The sequence below is a fragment of the Dendroctonus ponderosae genome, unplaced genomic scaffold, assembly GCF_020466585.1.
Source record: "Dendroctonus ponderosae isolate FM_Combo_2020 unplaced genomic scaffold, Dpon_F_20191213v2 Dpon_F_20191213_5, whole genome shotgun sequence".
Classification (NCBI taxonomy): Eukaryota; Metazoa; Arthropoda; class Insecta; order Coleoptera; family Curculionidae; genus Dendroctonus; species Dendroctonus ponderosae.
In genome coordinates, this window is record NW_026018715.1 from 13228949 (window position 1) to 13253028 (window position 24080).

General features: G+C 36.7%; 1 protein-coding gene across 5 annotated transcripts in view; it reads left to right on the top strand.

Annotated features, from left to right (window-relative positions):
* The window catches only part of LOC109545442 (5-hydroxytryptamine receptor 1), a 70436-nt gene that overhangs the window by 24950 nt on the left and 21406 nt on the right, over positions 1-24080 (top strand). For 2 of the 5 annotated variants that reach the window (XM_019916139.2, XM_019916143.2), the window contains exons 1-3: positions 21591-21744; positions 22457-22728; positions 23255-23433. In XM_019916139.2, the coding sequence (XP_019771698.1) occupies positions 22587-22728; positions 23255-23433 (321 nt within the window). In that variant the 5' untranslated portion in view covers positions 21591-21744; positions 22457-22586. Of the gene's footprint in view, positions 1-3303; positions 3407-15352; positions 15449-21590; positions 21745-22456; positions 22729-23254; positions 23434-24080 lie in introns of those variants that run through there. The other 3 variants (XM_019916138.2, XM_048667008.1, XM_019916140.2) reach the window with 3 other exon arrangements.

Below are 24080 nucleotides of genomic sequence, written 5' to 3' on the forward strand. Positions count from 1 at the left end.
CAACCACTCAATAGACAAACGGTTCACTTTCATTCTGGATCGATTGACTTCAGACCGAAAGCTGCGTCCGAACGAAACCGGAACGCTTTTGTGTGCTGTTTAATTTGATTTATACTCCCAGTTAAAATGGAAGTTTAAATAATTAGCAATCCAGCACGCGGAACCACTTCAACAGAACGCCACCCTCGGTGGTAAAGTTGGCAAGTGTTTTGGAGATGTACAATATAATGATGGTGATTTATCGAGAATCAGAATCGACTGGAAATGATTGTTTCCAAAGCGGGTGCGAGGCTCTAGTGGGAAATTTTAACTGGATTTTCCAATTAATCCGCCACGAACTTTGGCTGGATTTGTCTATTTAATAGTTGGATACTTTCAGAATAGTCAAAGTAGGTGGTAACCTGAGGCACCCCCGGAACAGGTTTCGTGCCTATTAGAGTTCACCAGCCCGATGGGAACACACACCAAATACATGGGCGAAAGAACGTGAAAAGTGTTAAAGTCTTCTGAACGCTCTTCGAAAACAKTTTTAATTATTACCGATTTTTCTCKAWGTTGATCAATGAAAAATATAAATTATCTTTCCGCTCTAATGCGTTTATTGTGCTCGGCAAATGGGGACAAATCGATTTCCTGGGGAGTCGTCAAAGCGCATCTCACTTGGGCGAAAAAATACAAATAAACAGTTTTATTGCCGGCCACGAGTTTGGTTTCCACTTAAGTGTTGAGTTTTCGACGAATTGAAATCCGTCGCTTTCCTCCTTCGGATATAGTTTTACATCCATAAATCAGAACCCATTGAGCGCTTCATTCACTAAATGAACCAATTAGGAGCGGATTTATTTAAAAAAAGAAACTGGCACGCAACTGGAATGTTCCCAGTCTAGCCATAGTGTTTTCCAATTTCCTTGCCATCTTTATCACCTTCAGTATATCTGCCTCCATTTCCATCAAACACGCGAAAAAGTATTTCGATTGCTTAACTATTTCTCATATAACCGTCGATTTGCATAATATCCGGGCTTAATGAAATTCAAAATTCCAGCCATAAACAACGGGCGGTTAATTTATGTCAGATAGAGGTGTTATCATATAAATTAAGTTAGTCGTAAATTTCTTGTGTTAATGGCCTATCAAGATGCCAATTTTTCATTAATTCTGTATAAACGAGCGTAATTATTGTCAAAAAACGTCTGCTAGACTGTTCATTGTCGGAAGTTAAGTAAACATTGGATTGAGGCTTTTTGAGAAGATCTTCTAGGTTGTCTGTTAGGAAATTTCGCTCGATAACATGATTTAACGGGAATTTTTCCATTCATTTCAGTTGCAACATTAAAGTGGAAGCCTTTGAAATCAGAGTGAATTTGCTTAAAATGCCTAAAACTATGAGACGCCGGCTAGAATTGCCACTTTGAGCAGATTTTTTGGAAAACACCTTCCGCGAACACTAATTTTTTTAAGAGCGCACTCAACTCTAAGTAGGAATCCTCGATTCAACGCCGTTCAAATGCTGCTGTTTTATTTGAAAAAGGAATCATGGAAAATTAGGTTCTGCCCCGTTAATTATTTCTCGAGAAGCGACTGGAGTTTTGCATTTATTCTCAAATCGCCTGCCCGTTTTAGACGATGTTCGATTGTGCGAAACTCTTTGATTCTGCCAAATTCGATTTGCTCTACTAGACCTATTTTAAGTTGAACTTTTGCTTTTTGCACGCGCATTTCTTCGGCAAAACTGCAAGATTTTTTACCGCATTGCATTAATAAATTTGGTACAAAAATGGCAATTGCAAACAAAAAAATTGCCGAGTTGCTTTTTTCCGAAAAACAATCCGCTAAATGTTTAATGAATTTTAATTGTTTGCACAAATAATAAACTTGTGCAATTTTGCAACCTGGAAGCAATGGTGTAAGCGATTTTTGTTCAAGAACAACCAAAGTCTGCTAGCGTGAATGAGCACAATTTCTAATCGTTTACTTCCCACACGATGTTGCCACTTTTGGACGTTTGGCATCATAAAACTCCTAATATTTAATGAAATTAGTATCAATTAAAGCGAACGTGTACCTTCGCATAGTATTTGAACATCTCCCTATCGAAATCATATTTATTTAGACACTATAGGTGATGATAATAAATTACCTCGTTTATTATGGTTACGCGCTTCTAAATAGAAGAACATTGCCAGTCATCCCATCCCATTCATTTATCCATAAGTTTAGCAAAAGTCCATTAAACCTGTATTCGGTGGGAAAATCGATTTTGCACCCCCTCCTCACGCTCTTGTCAGATCGAGTTTCTCCCCAAAAACCACCCCAAAACACTGCCGAGATTTTAAGCCGCCCGGGGTTGGTTTGGCATACTGAGGAAGCTCGACTTGTTCTTATTCTATCTGGGCGATGGATAATGCAATTTAAAGGAAATGTAGGTGAGATTAGGATGGTTTTGGTGATTCATTAGGTTTACCCCCAAAAAATGTTGTTTCTTCTGAAATATTCACGATTTAAAGCGCTCTGAACTTTCCAGCCCAGAGAATTTGCATACAAATCGCGTTGATTATTGATTTTTCCTAGAATAAAACCAAACGATAAGGAAACAACAGCAAACTTATCTTGATTGATGTATCTGAAAGAGCTGCATAAATCACATTCCAAGGCTGCAATTGTTGCAGAAATATAAAGCCATCTGAAGGGGAATAAGTGAAGACCTCGTTACTGCCTGCTATTTACAGTTGCAAACTGCAGTTTTCTTATATAAATAACTAGTCTTAAGAGGCAATTTCCAGATAGGCAGCCAGTGGGATTGAAATTCCGATTTCTCCACTTTGTTGTGGCCTTGTTTCTCAAAGTTTCACTCTAAAACTCGCCGACAAACGCCCAGCTAAAAGCGAAAATAATGACTGAACATTTCCACTCAGGAATCACGTCGGTAAATGTGGGAAATTGTTGTTATTCAATAATCGCTTTATCGCTATTTTTTCTCAAGTACATCGAAACTTTCCAGATGAGAAAGTACTCAATTAACTTTTTAACGAGCCGGGATCGTAAAACTGTTGAACTTAAACAGTTAGGAACTGAGGTGCACATAAACGAAGAAAAAAGCGACTTTTAAAGCGCGAACGAGCTGGCAAGAAACTTTTCCACTGTTTAAAATGTAAAGCTTTTAAACCGAGACATACAATTTCTCTTCAAAGTATCATGCCACATTTTCAATTGCTAAACTTCAGTGAGGTCTAGTTTAAAACAAACTGGTTTTACTTGATGGAAAGCCACAGTTTTTTTGTCTACAAAGCAATTTCTGTTTAGTTACAGGTTTAAAGAAGATTGGCCCCCCAATTCACAGTTATGAGGCTTTAGCTCGGAGAAGCTGCTAAAGACTAGGGAGGACTTTGATGATTTATTGAAGGAAGTGAGTTTTAACATTATGCAATGTATTAGTTTTTTGATGTGTAGAATAGTGGGTTAATTTGAATAATTGGTGGTTTTCCAATGCGTCGATCGTCTACAAACCCGAAAAATATCGGTTGTTCAAATGATGTCAGCGAAAGCGTGGATTTTTAGTGTTTTTTTGCTAGTACCATGAAAAAATGCGACAATTTGAGAAATGTAGGTAAAAACCGTAGGAAATAGTAGCCAAGTTTGCCATTCAAACCAACTACTCTCATCATGCTCCTAAGTAGTTTTCCAATGGAATAAAACTATTTTCCAATTTCTAATGGTGCATCCAGACGTAACCATAAAGGCAAAAGGTCTGTGAAAATTAATAAAAAGGTGCGATTTTAATAGAACACCCCAAATCACAGTTTCGTTCGGTAGTCCCTCTAACTGCTTAAAAGAAACGTTAGCAAATATCGATTGCAATTTCCATTGTTCACTTTGCCATAAAGCAGGTAAAAATTATATTTCGCGTACAGAAGCAGTGCTTTTAGGTGGGAAATATTGCTTGCTCACGTTGCTTGAAAAGACTTATTGTTTTCGGCTTCATTTGCGATTGAAATAAACGGTAGCGTCGGTTAATTGTGTTTTATTCAGATTCCCGTTTCCGGCGAAACAAACAAGCTCTGCGGGAGGGTTTGACTGTAATTAGCGGTTGGCTTAGATTGCTTAACGGCATAAAGAATTCGTAAGGTTGAAAAGTGGACCCAGAAAGTATAAAAAGCGGCCATTTGGGGGCCGGCAATCGATCGTCACGTTACTGGGACGAAGTTGACCCATTTTAATCGAAACACTTCCAATAACAATTTTCCTAAGCTTTTCGGGCCCATATTTTCCTGCTGGTCTGAGTGGGAAAGTTTTCGATGGCAGGCCTCCGTTTCATTTGTGAGTTTCCACCCTTCTTCAATGTTTTCCCAACGAACCGATTTCCTTAAGAGATAACACAAATACTGAGAATGGCGTTGTTTCTCAGCCAGTTGTTTGATTACTTTGCCAACTTTTCAATTTCAACGCCAACAGTCGCCTTCTTTTAGTTCGCCTCGATCGTGAGGATTAGATTTTTGCGATTGCGGCTTACGCGATCTTTTACTTTCGAGGTATCGCAACTTTCCGCAACTTATTTAACGACTTCAAAGTTGCTCAAATTGAAAATCGGTTTCATTCGCAAATCTTCCACTATGCCAACTTGCCGTTTGAGTTTTATCGGTTGCAAATAGTCGTTAGTATCCAGGAAGCTCAACTAGAGCAAGTTTTCTTGTGAACTTATTTGCTCAATGAACTTGCTGATGACTAAAATAACTGAGACGTAATTTGCTGCATGGAAAGACAGCAAGCATTTTTGCAAATCTCCTAGCAAAAATGGGATAAATGGAACAAAGCGTCGTTTAGGTTAGTCTAGTTCATGCTGTGTTAGATCTGATTTCCCCGAAGGCACTGCTGCTCCATGTGAAATCCGGTAAAGCTGGAAAACAGCCATTGTTTTAGAGTATTTCCCGTTTGTGGATCACTTTATCTTTGGAGGGCTGCTATTGCCTGGATATATTATCTGACAGCTATGGAAAATCCAATAAGCGATGATCTTATGAATGCCACAAGCAGCCAGACAATTCACCATCCAGAGCGAACAACACGCGACTTGGCGTTTTGTCAAATAAAGCCCCAGTTTCCAAACAAAACGCCGCAAATTTAGACGAAAGTGAATCGAATCGGTTTGAACAGCTCAATATCGAAATTAATTTAATTTAACTAAACAGGAATATTTGGAGCTGATGCTTGTAGCTTTTTTGCGTTGAACCTGGTGTGGTTGGCTCGACTCAGAAGACGAAAGACTCAGAGAAAGAAATTGTTTTTGACAACGGCCTACAACAACCCCAAAAAAACGCAGAAGTTTCTGCGCGCTCATTTGATTTAAATTGCCAATTAAAAAAGTAGCCGTAGCAAAAAATTAAGTTTTGAAAAAAATCCTTCATGTAATGCAGTAGATAAACCGCCCCTTAAAGCTAGATTAATAGTGTTAAGCTCTGCTCTTATTGTTGTTCAACTTTCTTAATTAAATCCGAAAATCTTCGAAAGATGGTCTCAGTTGGGCGAAATTATGACGGTCTTAAAAGTTTATAGATCGTGTTGCCTCTGCGATATTTACACCGCCTTTCGGCTATAAATGCTCCATTTTTCCTTTAACTGCAATATGGATATTATTCGCTGAAATTAAGCCGCTTTCTCTGGATAGTGGCGAAAATAATTGGCTAATAAATATATCGGAACTTCGTGTGGTTGTTAGAACAGCAAATGGCCAATAAAGTCATCTGAGCAGATTTGGACTGCCTACATGTTTACAAATAAATTTGTGTTTTCTTTATAAAATCCGAAATTATACCGGCAAAAGCTTCGCGAATTAAATGGCGAATTATTGCAATAAAGTTCCGCATAATTCAGATGGCAAAAACAATGGCTTTGAGGCGATTATGCGCCTCGTGCGAGATTTCCATCGTTTGTTTAGAAAAGGATTATTATATTTGGCGGCCGGAGGAGAAATGGCTGTTTGTTACAATTTAATCGATCGACATTAGGAAAGATCCGTTATTTCCGCCATGGTATATAAGCGACTAATGGAAGCTGACAAATATTGATTAGGAAACTTATTGTGCCGTTTACAATTTCGGGAGAATCTGTGTGGAAATGGCCCCCGAAATTGCTAATCTAATTTCCAACTTGTTAGCGAGCAATCGAAGTTTAACGGGCTTAAGCTGAAGAGAGGTGGCCCGAAGGAATATGTTTTTCAGATGGGCATTTGTGTTGTCACTTTGATTAATTGCCGACAAAATAATTGATTGTTGGAATTCAGCTTTGCAATTTTGCAGATTACTTGGCCCAAAGGCAAAAGAAAATGACCAAAGTTGTTAAATGGCCCGCTAAGAAAGTGGGCTAAACTTCAAAGAACTTATTAGGACTCGAACTCCAAAGTATGTTGCGAAAACATACTTAATGCTTGTTCCAGGATTATTTGATGAAAATGTTTTTTACTAGCCAATCGAATAAATGCTTGATTGTTGAACGATAAATACACTGAATAATGGGCAATTCCGCAACTAAATGAAACTCACTCTGCGTTAAAAGCAGTTTTCTCCTTGGCAAAGAACAGGGTTTGAAATGTGCGACATTCACCTCATTCACACCCTTATAATTGAATTCCATTTTCCAGCTTAATTAGAAAGCAACTGAAACATTTGAAACGTGAACTAATGGCAAAATCAATTGTTGATCAGTTGAGAAAAATTGGGGCAAAACCAACAGGCAGAACGTTTGTTTAAGCGGCGAAGTAAACACCTGAACCGCACAGCCTGATTGCAGACTAATCAATATAATTAGCTTAAATTTATTTGTGTGTAAACAGAAAAATTCAATTAATTTAATTAAGCTTAGCCCGTTTCGAGCGTCTAAATTTATGTAGATTGTGAAACGATAATTTTTTTATTAGTCTGCGATCTACCCAGCAGTAGATACTGTTAAAAGAGTTGGACTGACCATGCATGAATTAACTGTTTGAGAAAATTTTGAATTAATTTGACTTTTGAGTATCGAAAACCTTCGCACGTAAGCCTGATATGGACGTGTCTTAATAAGTAGTACCACAACGCCAAAATTATCACCAACAGACGATAATTGCTGAACAATTTTTCGTCGTTATTTAGCGGTTATCAGCAATTTACTGTGTGTACTAAATGAGTTTGATTATGTAATAAAAATAACACGAAGTGAACGTGACTGCACTAATCCACCACCGGCGTCTTAAGCTATCGGATAAATCGGTTTGGAAGCTGGAAAATCCTTAGCAAATTTGAGCAGAATTTGCCTTAATGATTGAACTATAAATAAAATTTTTGGCGCCAATGCACAGTATTTTCTAACGCAAATGTGATAATTGCAAACTTCAATTACGCATTCCAGCTAATTTTGAGATTATGGCAAAATGCGTGCGGGATATCAAACAATTGTTGGCGTTAGTGCGATACTGCCAAAGCTCGGCTATTTCTATCCAAAATCGTGCTAAATGAAACTAAATGAGGATTTACATGCTTTCATTGTGTCACCAACCTTTGATATATTGCTCGATTTCAATGAGCGAAATGTAAGTAGTTGCTGAAAATATTCAGCTCTAATTTGTTGCAGAATTTATCCTGCCTTAAATAGGAAATTATCAGTGAAACGGGAAATGTTTACAGTATTCTTGTTTGTCTTTCATTACAGACATCCCTGCCAGTCATATTGGCCTGTTCACTATTTCCCTTTTATCTCCTCAGCCTCAGTTATATAAAGGAAATTTCTCGTTGGCAGGGAATAATATGAATAAATTGGCCATTATTTGACTTAATTAAATATATTTTTTAGACGTCAGACGTAGAATATCTGCAACAATTGAACTCAACCTTTACAGTAAGCCTGTACATGGATGGAAAGGTTACTTGCAACCGCTCTTTGTCGAGTGATTAAAAATCAGGATCAACTGATATTGTGATATATGTTGTAAAGTGATTAAAAATAGGAATAAAGAGGAATTTTTGGCATAATTCTGCGTATATTTGAGCCTCAGTGAATGGTTAAAATTTTAAGTTTCAAGTCGTTTCGATTCGGAAGTTTTGAGCTGTAAAAGTGGGGCCGCATCTGAATTAAAAAATTGCTTGCAACAGCTTTCTTGTCGACTGATTAAAATTCAGGATCGCCTGATATTTTATCATGATTTGCCGAATTTGTAGACTTAAATGTCTTCACTAGACTGTTTAAATTTCATTTCTGCAGTTGTTTTCGTTTGGAAGTTTCGAATTTTTGAAGTGAGCTTGAACACAAAGGCAACATTTTCTGGAAACTGCCAGTGTTGTCGAATTATTAAAAATCAGAATAAGGAGGAATTTTTAGGATAATTCTGCGTATTTTGAGCCTCAGTTGTCTTCAGTGAAATGTTAAAAATTTGAGCTTCTAATCGCTTCCATTCGGATGTTCTGAATTTTTGAAAGTGAGACCGCGCATGAACTAAAAATGTACTTGCAAACGCTCTTCTTGCCAACTGCCAAGAAATCTGGATTAAGCGTGGTTTTGCGATGATCTTGGGAATCTTTAGTTTCAAGCATGTTTATTCGACTGGTAAAGTTTCATCTTACTAGTTATTTCATTTTGAAAGTTTAGAATTTTTGAAAATTAACTTATTTGTGTGAAGTGAATTTACTTACAACCGCTTATTTTCACAAGTGATTAAGGATCATGAGGTGTCTGGACTACACTGTTAACATTTTCTGAGTTTAGCTATTTTTATTCGAAAGTTCTAAATTTTTGAAATTCAGCAAATGCAATGCAAATGTATGAAATATTTCACTTGCAATCTCCATGTTTGTCAAGGCGGTAAAAATCAGTAAAAAGCGGAATTTTACGATGATTTTCAATATTTGAAACATCGGATATTTTCGATTGACTGTTAAAATGTTCAATTTTCAGTCGTTTCAATTTATTTTAATTGAGCCTGCACATGGATGTGAAAAGCGAAGTTCACTTGCAACCCCGTTTTTTGCCACCCGATTAAAAATCGGGGTAAAGTCCTATTTTACGACAATTTTCCCAAGTTGTAGACAAAAGAATCTGAATAATGGGACTGTTAAATTTTCCCTCTTCTAGTTGGTTGGTTCAATAACTTGAATTTTTGAAAAAAAAATCGTGCACATGGACGAAAAATTCACTTGCATCCGCTTTGTTTGCGAAGTGATTAAAAATCAGAATAAAGTGCAATTCTCCGCTGATTTTGAGAGTTTGTAGATTCAGTCATAGGCAGTAAACGGTTCGAAAGCATCAATTTTTTAAAATTGAGCATGCACATAAATGGAAAAATTTGCAACCGCAGCTATTTCCAAGTGGTCAAAATTAGTATAAAGTCCCATTTTACGATTGTTTTGGAGATTTTTAGCTTCAAGTGTCCTCATTAGATTGTTAAAAGTTCATCAATCTAGCTGTTTCAGTTTGGAAGTTCAAAATTTTTAAAAGTGAGCCTGCACAGGATAAAATCCGGATGAAGTACGATTTCATGATGACTTTCAGGATTTCTGTTTTCCCTTCTTCATAGCGTTTTCGAAACCTTTCAGTTCGACAGTTCGTGACTCTGCAAATGAATAAACAATTTCTAAACAATTTTTCAGGCAATTCCCGTTGTTTCACCTTAAAAACTGTAAATGTTGACTTCTGCTCCGTAATCTCAATGATCAAGCTTCATAAACGATTCTGCCTCTTTTTTCCTCCTGGGTTTCACCACTGTTAAATAAAACATGTGCCATAATCCTCCAAATCCATTGACCTGAACTTGCTTTATTTATTTCAAAGTTTTCTCTATGAATGACCGGGTTTTCATAAATATTTAAACACTTTAATGGGCGAACTCAATTATGCAATAAGACTGCGAAACTTTTTCCCATTATGTTCATCTTGTTGCGATACAGTTCTTTTCGCCTTTGTCTTTTTCTGCGCCGGCAAACTTTCAGAAATATCTTTTCGGCAGAATGAAGTGGCAGTAAAGAATAGCGAATGAATTATATAATAGGCATAGTGGCAGTAGGGCATCAAGGAGACGGGCTCAAAAAATGAGCAGACATTGAAAGTAGCAAAGAAGTTGCTGAACGCCATCCAGTTTAGTTGAATTGAGGTCAAATTTCCAGTTGCATATAAACGCGTTTCTGTATGTGTATAAATGTAGACGATAAATTGATCTCAAAAACAAGCGAAAACCGCGTTGTTCCGGACGAGAGAGATTAGTGGCTTGTCGGCAAGCGAATGCATGTGATGGGAAGTAATTTACTAATTGCAGGTGTATTAATCCAATAACTGAGTAAAACGGTTCTATTTTCAGCTCTAACCGCAACTCAATTCCGCTGGCTACTTGATTTGTTGCTTCACCAAGCTATTTAACCGGCACTTTCACTCTTAAACAGACATATCTGCTTGAGGGTTTCCTTTCCTAAAAGAAGCCAGTTTATGCTGAGTGTTATTTCCTCTCAGTTCCACTCCTTAGCATTGCCTCAAGCAAGTTTCTCATGAGTTTCTCGATCGATTTCAATCAGCCGCAATTAAATCGCAAAATTTTAGGGCATTTTTATGCTTTGGTTGCTACTAAATCACAATAGCACGCGGAAAGAAGGCTCAAGTCTCCTACATGGAATTATGCCAGCGATAAGCCCGAACTACTTTCAGGGAAGTTGCTGAATACTAATGACTCCTAAAATTCAATGGCACTCTGCTTTAATCTGTTAAAATTGGATTTTAAGCAGCTAAGTTAGAAAGTAAATAAGGAACTTACTGATAAATAAGCTAATCCCGATGGAGTGGATTGTGAGATTGGAATTTGCCATTAACAGATTTTTTTGTTTGGGATGGAAACTTCATACTGTCTGTTCTGGAACTGGAACGTTTCGGCCTGGAATTTAGGTCCTTACCAAGACCCTTGATCAAATTGATTGACTGATGCAAGCCTGAGTAGTGAACGCATTTTAGCATCGAGAATTGCCTTTGATGAATACCCAAATAAATGGGAAAACATTCTGCTCTTGTTCAGCATTAAAAATAGTCCTGAGCAAGAGCTGAAGATTCGGGATTTTTTATTAAGGAATATTAAATTCGATCGAGTCCTAAACCCGCTAGCAGAGCAGCCAATGTTAAGCTTTGGTATGTCACAAGTTCTATCTAAAAGCGACTGTTTATATCACTAGGAAAACATCCTAAAGATAATAAACCCTCAATAGAATATTACGAGCCATAAACATTATCTGAACTTTGTCAATAAAATACCGTATCGTAAAACAGTGCCTGTCCATCGAATTTCTTCCTTGGAACAGTTCCGTTAATGATACGAGTTTAATTTCCTCATTAATCGCGACGACATTTATTAATAGTCGCCTGGCTATTTGGTAATGGCCATTATTCAAATCGTTAGTTGTCTAGATAAATAATACATTATGTTTCTGTGTTACACTGTTAGGAAAAGTTCCACTCATTTTATCAAACGCGAGTTAGGCGGAGTAATTGCTCGGATAACTCCAGTTATCAACAAGAGCGCTTAATTGTACCTTTTATTCAATCAAGTGTGTCCTCATAATGAAATTATGCAGTAGCAAACACAGAAATTGATCATTTTCCTGTCGAATGTCAATCCAAAAAAACGAGTAATTGGTGGATTCGCGAATGCTGTAAGAGACATCAACCAAACTCCTTGCAGTTTTACTGGAAACACGATGTAGAAATTAACGCTGTTCTTGTATTAATAATAGTTCCTATGTGGCGTTTGCTGCTCGAAATCAAAGCGCAAAACTGGCATGGTTTCTTTGATGTTGGCTCTCCAGCCACTTCAAGCACCGGAGTTGAAAATCCCTCCAACTGCAAATGAATTGTTTCCACCAAGCCTTTTGAGCGGGTTTCAAGTCAAAACTCTTTACACCGCCGAATGAGGTGGTTTGAAGCTACCTAATAATATTTTTGGATGTTTGCAGCCCCGAAATCAATCCAAGACGGTTCAAAAACATTCCCTTCTGGGGATAAGATTTTTTTTACTTCCCCGATGCTTTAAAAACTCGCCCAGCAAGTTGTCGAAAATCCTGCTCAAGCTCGCGAATAATATTTATGTTGCTGTCGATCAAGTTTAAAAATAACCCGAAAAATTGAAAAGTCTAATCGCCGGTTGGAAGGCGTAGAGCTGAGAACCCACACGGCATCTCTTGGGAGGACCTACTTGTGAATCTACCGACATTTCTCGCATTTTTATCAAATTTATCGACGATTTGAATATCTGAACGATATTTCGGTTCTTTTACTGTGTTTTCTGTACTATGGGGAACTGTTACCTATCCAAAAAATACCTAGATATTTTCAGGGAAACTGTTTTTACTGGGTAAGTAAATGTTGGATGTTTCATAAGGAACCGGTCCAGGAGTACAAATTTTAAAAACACCAACTGACGCAAAAAGAATTGGACTAGAGAACGCTTCAAACAGAAATCCAATCGCGGGCAGCAATCAGAAATATGTACACACAGATTGTACCCTGCAGAATCTTTATCTGTTAATTTTTCTTTAAAGAGTATTAAAGAACTTTTAATGGAAAGCGGTAAATTGATCAAAGCAAACCGATAAATTTTCTGAAAAGTCTTCGCTCTCAATATTTTCTCCGCCAAAAAAACGAATCTTTATGCCATACTTTGCAACTTCTGATTCCATGAAGACAATCGTGCACGCTCCACATTGCGGTTTTCCAAACTGATTTTCAATTTTAAAATTGGTTTGGTCAATTTTTTTCAATTTTACATTTTTTTCTGTGGGTTATCGCTTCCTTGGAGCCAGCTGTGAGACAATCGAACATTTTGCTAAAACTGCTCGAAAAAGGCCAACACTTACCCTAAGTTTGGAACTGGATGATTTCTGAAGGGTGCAAACCACTTCATTTATGTTTGAAGCGTTATGTAGACCAATTCTTCCTCCGTCAGTGAGCGTTTTTCCAAAATTTCAGTCCTACGGACGAATATTCTACAGGGTGACCAATGCAGCAGTGCAAAACTTCTGAAACTTTGTCTTCAAAATATCGCTTTTTTTTAGCAGTTTCAACATCAAAGACATTAAAATTACCATCGTATATCAAAAAAAAATTCTTTCTTCGTCTAAGAATTTGTCAATTTGGCATTTCACTTTTAAAATTACAATTTTGATTCCTCATTAGCTGAAGTTTAAACCACTTAATTTCCTCAAAGATGCTGCCGCTAATATGCACTGGTAAAGTGCACTTAGCCAAAGAAATTCCCATGAAAGGGTGCTGAAAATCTTGTAAACATGCCCTGGCATTACTTCCAGAGCCCATTTAGCCCACTATTACACCATCAGGAATCCAATAAAGTTAAGATGTCCGTCTTTCAGCTCGGAGGCTCGCCCAAGCAGCAAAGTCTAATAAAAACATTATACCACATTGTTTATGACACTTAAATTTCCATTACGTCAGTGTTATGTTTACTAAATTATAAGCAAACGGCGTTAATGGCCTTGTTCGCCATTCCTTTGGAAAATGGTGCAGGGAAACTTGAGCATCAAGAAAATCAGCGAAAGGCTGCCAAGCAAAGGGAAAATTGTCGATTTATTTGCTTCTTTTCATGCTTTCTTCATATTGTTCAGATTTTTACTCGTGATGATACTCAACTAGGCACTTTACCGCGCGTATTTATTGCGTCCATTAGCATAAACATTATACGCCAATAATCTCCCATTAAAATTAAACTGCTCCAATTATTCATGAAGTATCATTATGTTAAATTGCTCTATTATGTTCAAATTCTATCAAAATTAATTCCAGAAATTTCCAACACCGCAATGTGTTTTTTCGGACAACAATAAAGCATGCTGCATCGATTTAACCCACATTAGCTCAGTTGTTTTTCATTTTTATGTGCCCTTTTTGCACTGAAATGGAACAACTTCGCTCTTGTTAGGACAGAATAGCTAAAGAAGTTGAAGCGAATTAAAGGTTTTATTGAAAAAAGTGCGTTTTCATTGCCCCTTTATGTCGCAAAAATCAACTAAATAAAAATAACAGTCCACAGCAGCTGTGGTTGATGCGGCAATATAATAAAGTAAGATAAATATCTCTTTTCGGTCGTATTTGGGTGATGTTGACCGACCCAATATTTATTTTTATTAGGGCCCATAAACCTTTAATTTTCTAGCTAATGGAAAGCGGCCTTTATGATGTTATTGCCCAATTTGATTTTCCAAAAAAATCCACAGATTTTTCCACTGTTCTTGATGGAATTGGTTTAATTATAAAACATTGGCAAAATACTGTAAAAATTGCATTCTTTATATTTTATTTATTTTAAGGTTCACTAACTTTGGTTTTTTTAGCTCGATTTATTCAGCTGTGCAAATTTAATTTCCCCATGTAGCTGGCAATAGTTTCCCATCCGATATTTCCGCAGTTCGTTAAAAACGGTTTCATTGAAAATATTTATGTTTGTTCCAGTAAATCAGAGGCATCAATTTATTTATTCACGATAATCTATGATTTACTTAGCAGAAGCCAATGTCTATCAAGTCGACATTATAGAGTAGAAAAACATTCAATTAACAAGCGGAATCAGTAAGCAGTCACGAACGTTTTAAGATTTGAGTAAACAAAAGTTGTACCAAACTAGAAGACATCCTCGGACTCGGTAAGAATTACCGAGCTGGATATACAGAACTTCTTGAATTCAAGACTTTTTTGAGAAAACTGCCAACATTTCCTTATTGATGGTTTACTTTCTAAAAAGACCATTTAGTTCTCTCGAGAATGATGCAAAAATGAGCGTTCTTTCTCATTTTGCTCTCAAGAAATGGACAAAAACGGGTCGGAAAACATGAAATTTTGGCATAATCTTGCACCTAAGTGTCTGATATTCAAATTTCGCTTTCTGGGTGAAAACTACTCGACTTTCCCCACTAATGTTTTGACTGAATCGAGTTTTCAATTTTCTATCCATCGATGCCAAAACGAACTCTGTAGCTCAAATGGTTCTTGCGAAACTTCGAAAAAGCAGCGTCATGTCTGAGTCGATTTTGCAACTCAGAAAAAAAAACACGCAAACCTAAAACGTCTTGAAGTCAAGACTTTTTTGAGAAAACTGCCAACATTTCCTTATCGATGGTTCATTATCTAAAAAGACGGCTTTTTAAATATTCGTTTGCTTGTGTGGGAAAAGCACTTTTTTCAATTCTCTTTGAAACTATTAATATTAATTTATTTTTAGCTGCACGAATGAGGCACATTAACGCGTTGGCGTTCGATAAAAGAGCTTTTTAATGTGTTTGTTCTATGAAATATTGCGTAAAATGCCTTAGTGACTTCGAGCACTGAACCAGTTTTTTTTTTATTTCAGAATCAGAAGTTAATGTTAAGCGAGCGAGCGCATAAATCATGCACTGATGTATGCTTACTTGGACGCACACAATGCAGCTCGATTTTTGGGATAAAGGTATTTATTGAATCAGGTTTTTGTGGCCATGGCTTGAAACTGGAAAATTTTACACCACTGAACAGTTTCAAAGGACTTTATCAATGTAAAGTCTCTTTTTAAATGCTTATCAAGTGCATCATCACAAGAGGAAATTGAGGTCTTGAAAACAACCCCAAACACGGGCTTTCAAAGGGCAGTAGCTTGTTGCGCTAAAGCTTCTCTATAAGAGGATTCATCAAGCTATTTGGAGTCGATCCATATAAATCTGCTTGCAGCAAATTGAATACCATTAGCTTTGTTCTCCTCCGCCTCCAGCTGTTTTAAGCTGCAAAGCTGTGGGAATATTCTATAAATTTCCCATAAAAAATCAGGTTTCTGATGGTAAATTGAGTAGAGTGTGAATTGTCGCCTACACAATATTGTTCTGGAAATTGTTGTATGAAAATACTAGAAACCCACATTCATGCAAAGCAGGCGAGGGCAGAATCGGCATTGTGCCCCGATAAAGACACAAAAAGGGAAAGCAATAAAGAAAAGGTTCGGTGAATTGAAACAATTCCTTGAACAGTCAGGCTATTTTTTCAAAAATCTATCAACCAGTCTGCCCTTAACGAGTCAACTACATTTTCTCTGGAAAAACAACAGTCTTTAATTAAATGGTTTAAAGACAATGTTGGCTTCTACTAATGAAAGCAAATAAACACTGGCGTCTCCATCAGGGCTAAAATTCAAATTTCCTGACTATGAGGCCAACGCTTAGTTATCTAGGTGTCACCAATTTGCATAGAGCGACCGAAAGGGTAGAACCGATTAAGCTGCGTACTAAATATTCATTTATTCGATCAGACGGTCTTTTGATATCAGCCAGCAAAACGAATCGCATCGCAAAAGTCGCTTTATATTGGATTCACCACGTACAAATTTAACTACTTTCTTATTGCATCGGCAATTTTACTTGATAATTTCATAACTTAGCTATACAGAAACTAAATCCCGCACATTTCCGGGGGAAAAATATTTCTTTTCTGCATCGCATCTGCCGCTACAGTTTCACTGTGGAAATCCCGCATAAAATTGGTTTGGCTGGATGAGATTTTTATGAAACTGTTTCAGTTTGCAAGATTCGATTGTTTGAAGTGAGGCTGAATATGAATGGACAAATTCTATTGCAACCGCGACTGTTGCCAAGTGGTGAAAAATGAAGATAAAGCCGAATTTTAAGATGATTCTCCAGAAGTTGAGCCTAAGTTGTCTTCAGTAAATGGTTAATTTTTTGAGGCGCAAGTCTGTTCTGTTCGGAAGTTTCGATTTTCTGAAAGTGAACTTGCATATGGACGAAAAAATCACTTTGAACCACTATGCCGCATCGTAAAACATCCTGATAAAGTGCTTTTTTGGCATGGTTTGGTCAATGTTTATAGACTCACATGTCCTGAATAAACTGTGAAATTTGCATTTTTATTCTTCTTTACTAACAATCGCTCTTTTGCCAGCCGATGGAAAATCTGGAACTTGTAGACTGAAGAATCTTTATTGGACTGGGAAAGTTTCCTGTCTCTAGTTTTGAATTTTTGAGGAAAAATCCGCTGCAACCGTTTTGCTTGCACAGTGATTAAAAATCACAATAAAGTCAGCCAGTCAATTTAACCACTTTTGTATTTGGATCATCAAGTTTACTTGATAAATTCATAACTCGGCTATAAAGAAACTAAATCCGGTAGATTTCTTGGAGGAAAAACATTTCTTTTCTGCATCGCAACTGCCGCTACAGTTTCGCTGGCTCGAGAATCTCGCATAAACTTGGTTTTGCTGAATAAAATTTTAATGAAACTGTGTCGGTTTCAATACGAATTGCAAGTCCCTCTTTGGATTTCCATTTTTCATAAATAGGAATTTTCCTAGAAGCATTGTTGACGACGGTTTTTAAGTGCACTTTTCGCATGGCAAGAAGCAAGCTTATTTTTAACTTCGATATGCTTTCGGCCAGTCAAAATCGTAAAAAATTACAGCGCATCTTTGAGGATGGATTATAGATTTTGTTATTTTTTCGGGTCTTTCACAAGCTCGAAATTTGCCTTTTCGGATAAATGAGAGCGTTCCATGTACATTTTAGTTCGTACACTGAGGAAACACCATACAGTTTAATACATAGCTGTTAGCAAACTTGGAAATTTGAGACTGGACAAAATACAAATCATATACCTAAATAAAATTAAATAAATAAAATTTCAATTGAAGAATTCGCTTTTGAGTGATCACTTAGCCAGTACGGTTCAGTTGAATAAAAATTCGTAATCGGACAAACGCGATATTTCTTTCCACTACATCCATCCAATAAAGATGATAGGAAGGTCCCTTCATATTCAAAGGGGCGATTTTCAATATTTGCAACCCGGAAACGCTAACCCCAAGCGACTCTCCTGTTATTACTTTACTTAAATATGTAAAAAACATGATTTTTTAATATTAGGCCCTTCTACTGCGAAGCGAAAACGGCAATTTCAGCTGTAAAATATTCCGACAATCCTGGACTAATATGAAAAGTACATTAGAGAGGCAAAATGCAAGATTTAAAACCAGTTTTGAGGTTTGTAGTTTTCCAGTTTACTGAATCTCCCAATTTTTTACGACTTACAACAACCATTGTTCGATATTTTATGGCTTCATTGTAAGACTTCTGCAACAATATTTGCTTACCTACTTTTAACACACAGTGGCACGATTGGCCTTTGAACATTAAGAGACGGAAAATGAAAAATAAATACAAAGCGATCACTAATTATCTGCCAACACCTGTGGAATCGAGGGTTGACTTTAGCGGGGTTGAAAATTCGAAAAGCAATTTCCTGCCGCGGAAATCCAAGTGCCATTTGATCGTCCAAATAATGTTGACGCGAAGCCAACGTAATTTTCCAGCCAAACATTACCATAAAGCCAGTCAAAGGTGAAAACCGATTAGGCGCCATCCAAACGCAGTAAATATTCATTTATTCGGTGCAGCTCCTTTGACGCTTCCAAAACGGCTCCTTTATATCCCGTCGCATGTTTAAAACGGATGCACTAACTTTCCGACTACGACATCAATAAAACTCCATCAAATCTTTTTCGAAAACGTTTTCTATCAACAACTGGTCGATTTCAGCAGCATCTGCAGTCGTTTTCTAAGTGACTGAAGAGTTCGCCACATTTCATTAGAATCAAATGAGGTTGAGGCTGTTTTTTGGGGCCAAACCCCAAATTTTTATTTCAAAGTGACCGTAGGTAAATCAAATTCAACCTCAAGCAAACTCAATAAAATCTTCTACCAACAATTGCTCGGTTTTTCGCACTTTCATAAACGTGCATTGTTTATTTATCTATTATGCCATTTGTGTGTTTAGCAATTCCTTTGGCTGCTTGACCAATTTGTCCATTTTGCTCATGCATATGCATGAATTACCGCCTGTTGCTGGCAATTAAAATCCACGTTTTAATAATCTATGATCCAACATTTTCCAAATGTTTTTTTCCGGACTTTCAGCGCAATTTCCTTGAACAAATTTGGTTAGTGTTGAATCATCGGGAATGTTTCAACTGATTAGCGCATTAAAACTGCCGAAAATAGCTTTTGTGCATAAAGTACCAAGTAGAACCTACAGTGTTTATTTTCCAAGCTATTTATTCTACATGCTGAAACTTTTAAAACAAACACCCAAATGGCGATGGCCAATTAGCGGCGGAAATAATTGCCTGCGATTACAATTATTTATATATTCAATACCGAAGTCTATAAACAATTTGCTTATAGGAAAATTTATGTGTGGAACGGTTTACGTTTTGTCTTTGTAATTACCACTTTTCCATAATGCCGCTATTTATTATCCCAGAAATACTTAGTCACTTGGGAAGAATTTAAACTAGCTAGCGACTACATGTTTAAGTTGGAGCAGCTAAATTGGAAAAACCAAAATAAATCATCAATATTCAATAAGAACCGTCCAAAACTTCGCCTTGGCGCTCTTAAAGTAATTGCATAATAAATCTGTTTGCCCTTAATTCGAAGATTTAATCCACTTTTCAAACTCGTCGATATGTAAGCTTAATAACAATCCACTGCAGATGGATTATACAAGTAGATTTCAGCTGGAAATTGCAATTTCCACTAAAGCTTTCTCATGGCTGGATCAAAAGCGCAATTTTCTTAACATGAAATAAATTTAGCATGTTTTTAAATACTTCCCGTTTAATTTGAAATACACCTAGAAAGTCCCAAACTAGTAGGAATATTCTTGCAAAAAAAAAATACAACTAGTGTTTAAACAGTAAAATATAATTATTATCCTGACCGTCTTTAAAATGGAAAAAACTTTAAACAAACGAATTATAAATATCAAATTAAAATTTAAACTCCCTGCCACTATTTAATGGCACATTCATTAAAAGTTAGTGAACTTTCCAAAGGTTTAATTTGTAAATTAATGCCTCCTATTTGATGTTCAGTAGGGCGGAGATACTTGAAATATCTGTTCGATTTTCGTTTTAATAGGCATAATATCACATTGAACGGTATCTGAATATCGTATGTTTCCATGCATTTGAACATTTATTAACGAATTTAGCACTAAAACTTTGAAGCAATTCACCAGATGGAAATTTTCTGAAAATATTGGTCTGGAACATTCGAAAATGTCCAAAATGGAAAATGGAGAGAGACTCATTAGAGTCTCGAGAGCTTTAAGAAACGGGAAGGCAAAGATTAGAACACAATTGATGCAAAAATGGCAAGAAAATTTAATTATAAAGAGGCGAAGTTGAAAGCGGAGAAGAGGATTGGCAGGAACAAGAAAACAAAAAAAATGAACAAGAGAGGAAAAGGCAAACAGGAGATAATGGTAAATGAAGTTGGAGGAACGGGGCATCTGTTCAACGAAGGGAAACGAGTTTCTAACTAATGTTACTCGAAAAATGGTGTTTCGGGCTTTTTGGTCAAAGTGTAAAATAAATTTGCAAGTGGAAAAGAATGAGAAATGGAAGCGTAAGTAAAGATTAAATAGATGAAGGAAAATTAGCAGGAAAAGCTGGTGAGAGGGAAGGAAAAGGGGCGCCCAAGGAGAAAACAAAGCAAACATTTAAGAAACGTAGAAAGAGGCGATAACTAAACGCAGATATAAACCAGAGGACAAACGGAGAAATGCTTGAACTAATGAAAAAACTCCAAAAGGACAAAGCTTTTACAAAAACTCACACATCAAATAAAAATCAATTCTAAACCATTGGAGAGTTTTTCGCGCTTCGGACAATCGCGGATATTTTTTCAGTGAATAAGGAAATCAGGAACGATTAGAACACGGAAGGAAGCAACTAAAAGTGGAGCTTTAACTGTGAACAATAAAAAGACAGAATCGATGAAGAAAACTAGTAAAAATCTGGCAGGCAAAACCAGTGAACAAGAGGAAAAGGGGCGGACAAAGAAAAACACAAAACATACATTTAAGAGAAGGGAAGAACTACGTGGAAAGGGGACGCGACTGAAACTGAATGTAGAAAGAATTTAATTAATTTTTGTTTATGAACAACTAACTTAAAAGAACAAAGATGTTTCTGTGTTCTCCTGTTCTAACTATTCTATGTGCTCAACTAATGCCTGCAAATCAATTTGAGCCTGATGTAAATGGGATGCCACAGGAAGTTCGGAAGGGCAAATTTTAATTATGATTCCCTTTAAAACAATTCGAAAATATGGTTTGAAAGCAGGAATAATCAACACTCCTGAAATTACACGCAGCACAATATTAATTAGGACATTTAGCCTTGCTCGAGCTTTACAAAACGCCTCAGTTAGTTAAAAGTTCACTTTCAATGTGTCGTTCATCAATTCAATTACAACTCCTGCCTTAACTTTCTGCCAGGGATGTTGGATATAACTTTGGCTACTTAAGGGAGACTGTGAGTTGATGGCGCTAAAAATATATACTAATTAGATCGGAGTTTTTTCAATTACTGCAGGATTTATTACCCGATTCACCCACTGTTGCGAGGTTATTTATCAAAAGCAAAACAAATAAAAATCTGATTACTTAATTTCAACATTTATCTACAGTCAAATTAACGAAATGAAGTGGCAAAGCGGTAAATAAATATTGAGATAAAGCTGACTTTATTGGTGTATTTTTATTATTTTTCTGTTATCAATGGCAGGAATAGTCAGTTGTGATAAAGTTTGCCATAAGTTCTGGTCTGCGTGGAGGATTTCCTCTAGTTTTGGTGTTTTGTTCCAGTCAATTGCGCATATTTTGGACGGTTTTCATGTGAGATTTTGTGTCTGCCTCCGATCGGTAAGAGCCGAACAATTTCTTCACTTTTCTCCCCAAAATTTTCCATTTGGAGCATCAAAACCGAATAAAGACCCTTAAGGCTAATCCCGGCTTTATCCTGCTTAGTAGCTCTTATGTTTATTTGAGTTTCACCTTTTGCGTAACTTTGCCGGTTTATTCTTCGGCTGTTCCAAACTTTTAAGAAAGCCAACGCCGCGTGTTTGCTGAAACAATGAGGATCAAGCCAAAATTATATTTAATTTCGGTCGAATTCGCACTTCCCCAGTCTCAATGGGCGCTTATGATTGAATCTTTGCTAAGACAATATTAGTTCCTACAGATCACGTAAATTGAACTGTGCTGTTCACTTCGGTGTGATTTTAATGGATAAAGTTGGATTCAATTAACACTTGAGAACAAAGAGTTGCATGGAATCGTAGTTCATTGAAGGGTTGTGGGATGGACATTTAAAGTTATAGATTCTAGTGCTTCAATGAATCAATGTAGAGAGGCAATGAACTTTCCAATTTGAAACTGATTAAGAAGAACATTAAATTTTTACATTTGCACTTAACAATAAGCTGATACTTTCCTGGATAGAATCTCTCTAATAATCTTGGAAAATTGTTCATAACTTCGTGATAACCTGAGCGCTTTAAACCTAACCAAGCCAGAGAATTCAGTTTTGCCTGAACCTAGAAGAATCCTTTACATGCTTCTGTTTCTTCCGCAGATACACCATGGAATAGAAGCAACTCTCAGCTACTACATAGACTAAAACCATGGCTTTTGCACCACATGAATTGATCATGAAAAGCCCAAAATGATGAGCAGCAACTCGCGTACAACCTGAGAGCACTCGTATGGAGACCAACATTTCGCATATAGTGCTTGCAAATCATTCTTCTTACAATGCTACTATAGTAACTACTGCTGGCTATAATTTGGTTGAAAGTATTGCAATGTGTCTTATTTTGGGTGGGATCATTATCACAACGATTATAGGTGAGTGTGCATTTTTAAACAGTTTTGCTTCTAAAAAAGGAAATTGCAAGATTAATTAAACACATAAAAAATCAATGAAGGAGAAAATCGAGCCAAAACTCGCGAGCAAATGCTTGGAAAGTAATTAAAGTTTGGGATGTGGAAAACACGCTGGCATCGTCTTTGAGCGAATTATCTCAACTTTTTCTTACTTTAGAGTTTAGCATTCACACTTTGCAGTTCAGCTCTAGCATAATATTTATCACACGGCCGCTTATTGTTGCAATTTTGGCTGAAATTTACATTTTAAAACTTTTCCAGTTTACTGTGTATCATTAGGTTATGTACCTTTTGTTGATGTTGAAGTTGGAAAGAGTAATTAATTTTTTTCACCAACCAATTTTCAGTGAATTTTCATTAGTCATTGATACAACACGGGGAGTTCGGGAAATTAATTAAACTTAGGCATGAAATGGGGATCGGAAAAACCAAACGGCCAAAGAGTTTAATTAATTAAGCGAAAGTTGCAATAATTTTTTTGTTTCAGGAAACATTTTAGTCTGTGTCTGTATATTTCTCGTGAGGAAACTGCGAAGACCTTGCAACTATCTTTTAGTTAGTCTAGCTGTGAGTGATCTCTGTGTAGCGATCTTAGTTATGCCCATGGCTCTCATCTATGAAATTAAGGGAAAATGGATTTTTGGAGAAATTGCCTGCAATTTGTGGGTAAGTTCACTTGAGCAATTAAAGTAATCCGGTCTGGAAGAGATTCTATGCAGCTGAATGGTTTGAACAATAGCAGTCAGGCAAATGCATGAAATGTAATATTTATCACATTCGCTCGCAAGAAAACTTCTATTCCATTTAAATTGCTACGGCAGCTTTGGAATAATAAATGTTCCGCTTCTACCGCGCTTCTTACAACCAACACATTTATTTGATACCTGTTTCGAACAGCGTTTTATACACAAAATATATTATGACTCGAACTGGAAAAGATCAAAGAGGAACGGAAATATTGATGAATGTTTTCCATCAGTAAATATTTGCCAGGAAATCTTCCTAAATGCACGAATATTCGCTTTCGATCTGCGGAAGGCCATTTTCAATAACTCTAATTAGGCTTTATCAACCAGAAAGCTTTGATTAATTAAAACCAAAATCAGACTTCATCTGCATTTTGCTAAAGCGCAAAGGGGGGCAAATGGCACATTGTTTTGCGTTCAGCACAATAATACGAATGATTGCGGGATGGAAGCTCAAAAAACAATATGAAATCAGCATGGAGTGTATTTTATTTCGAAGCAAACACAGCTAATGTGTTAGATGGAAGAGAAGGCACTAAAAAAATGAATCCTGCAGTTAGCAGGCAG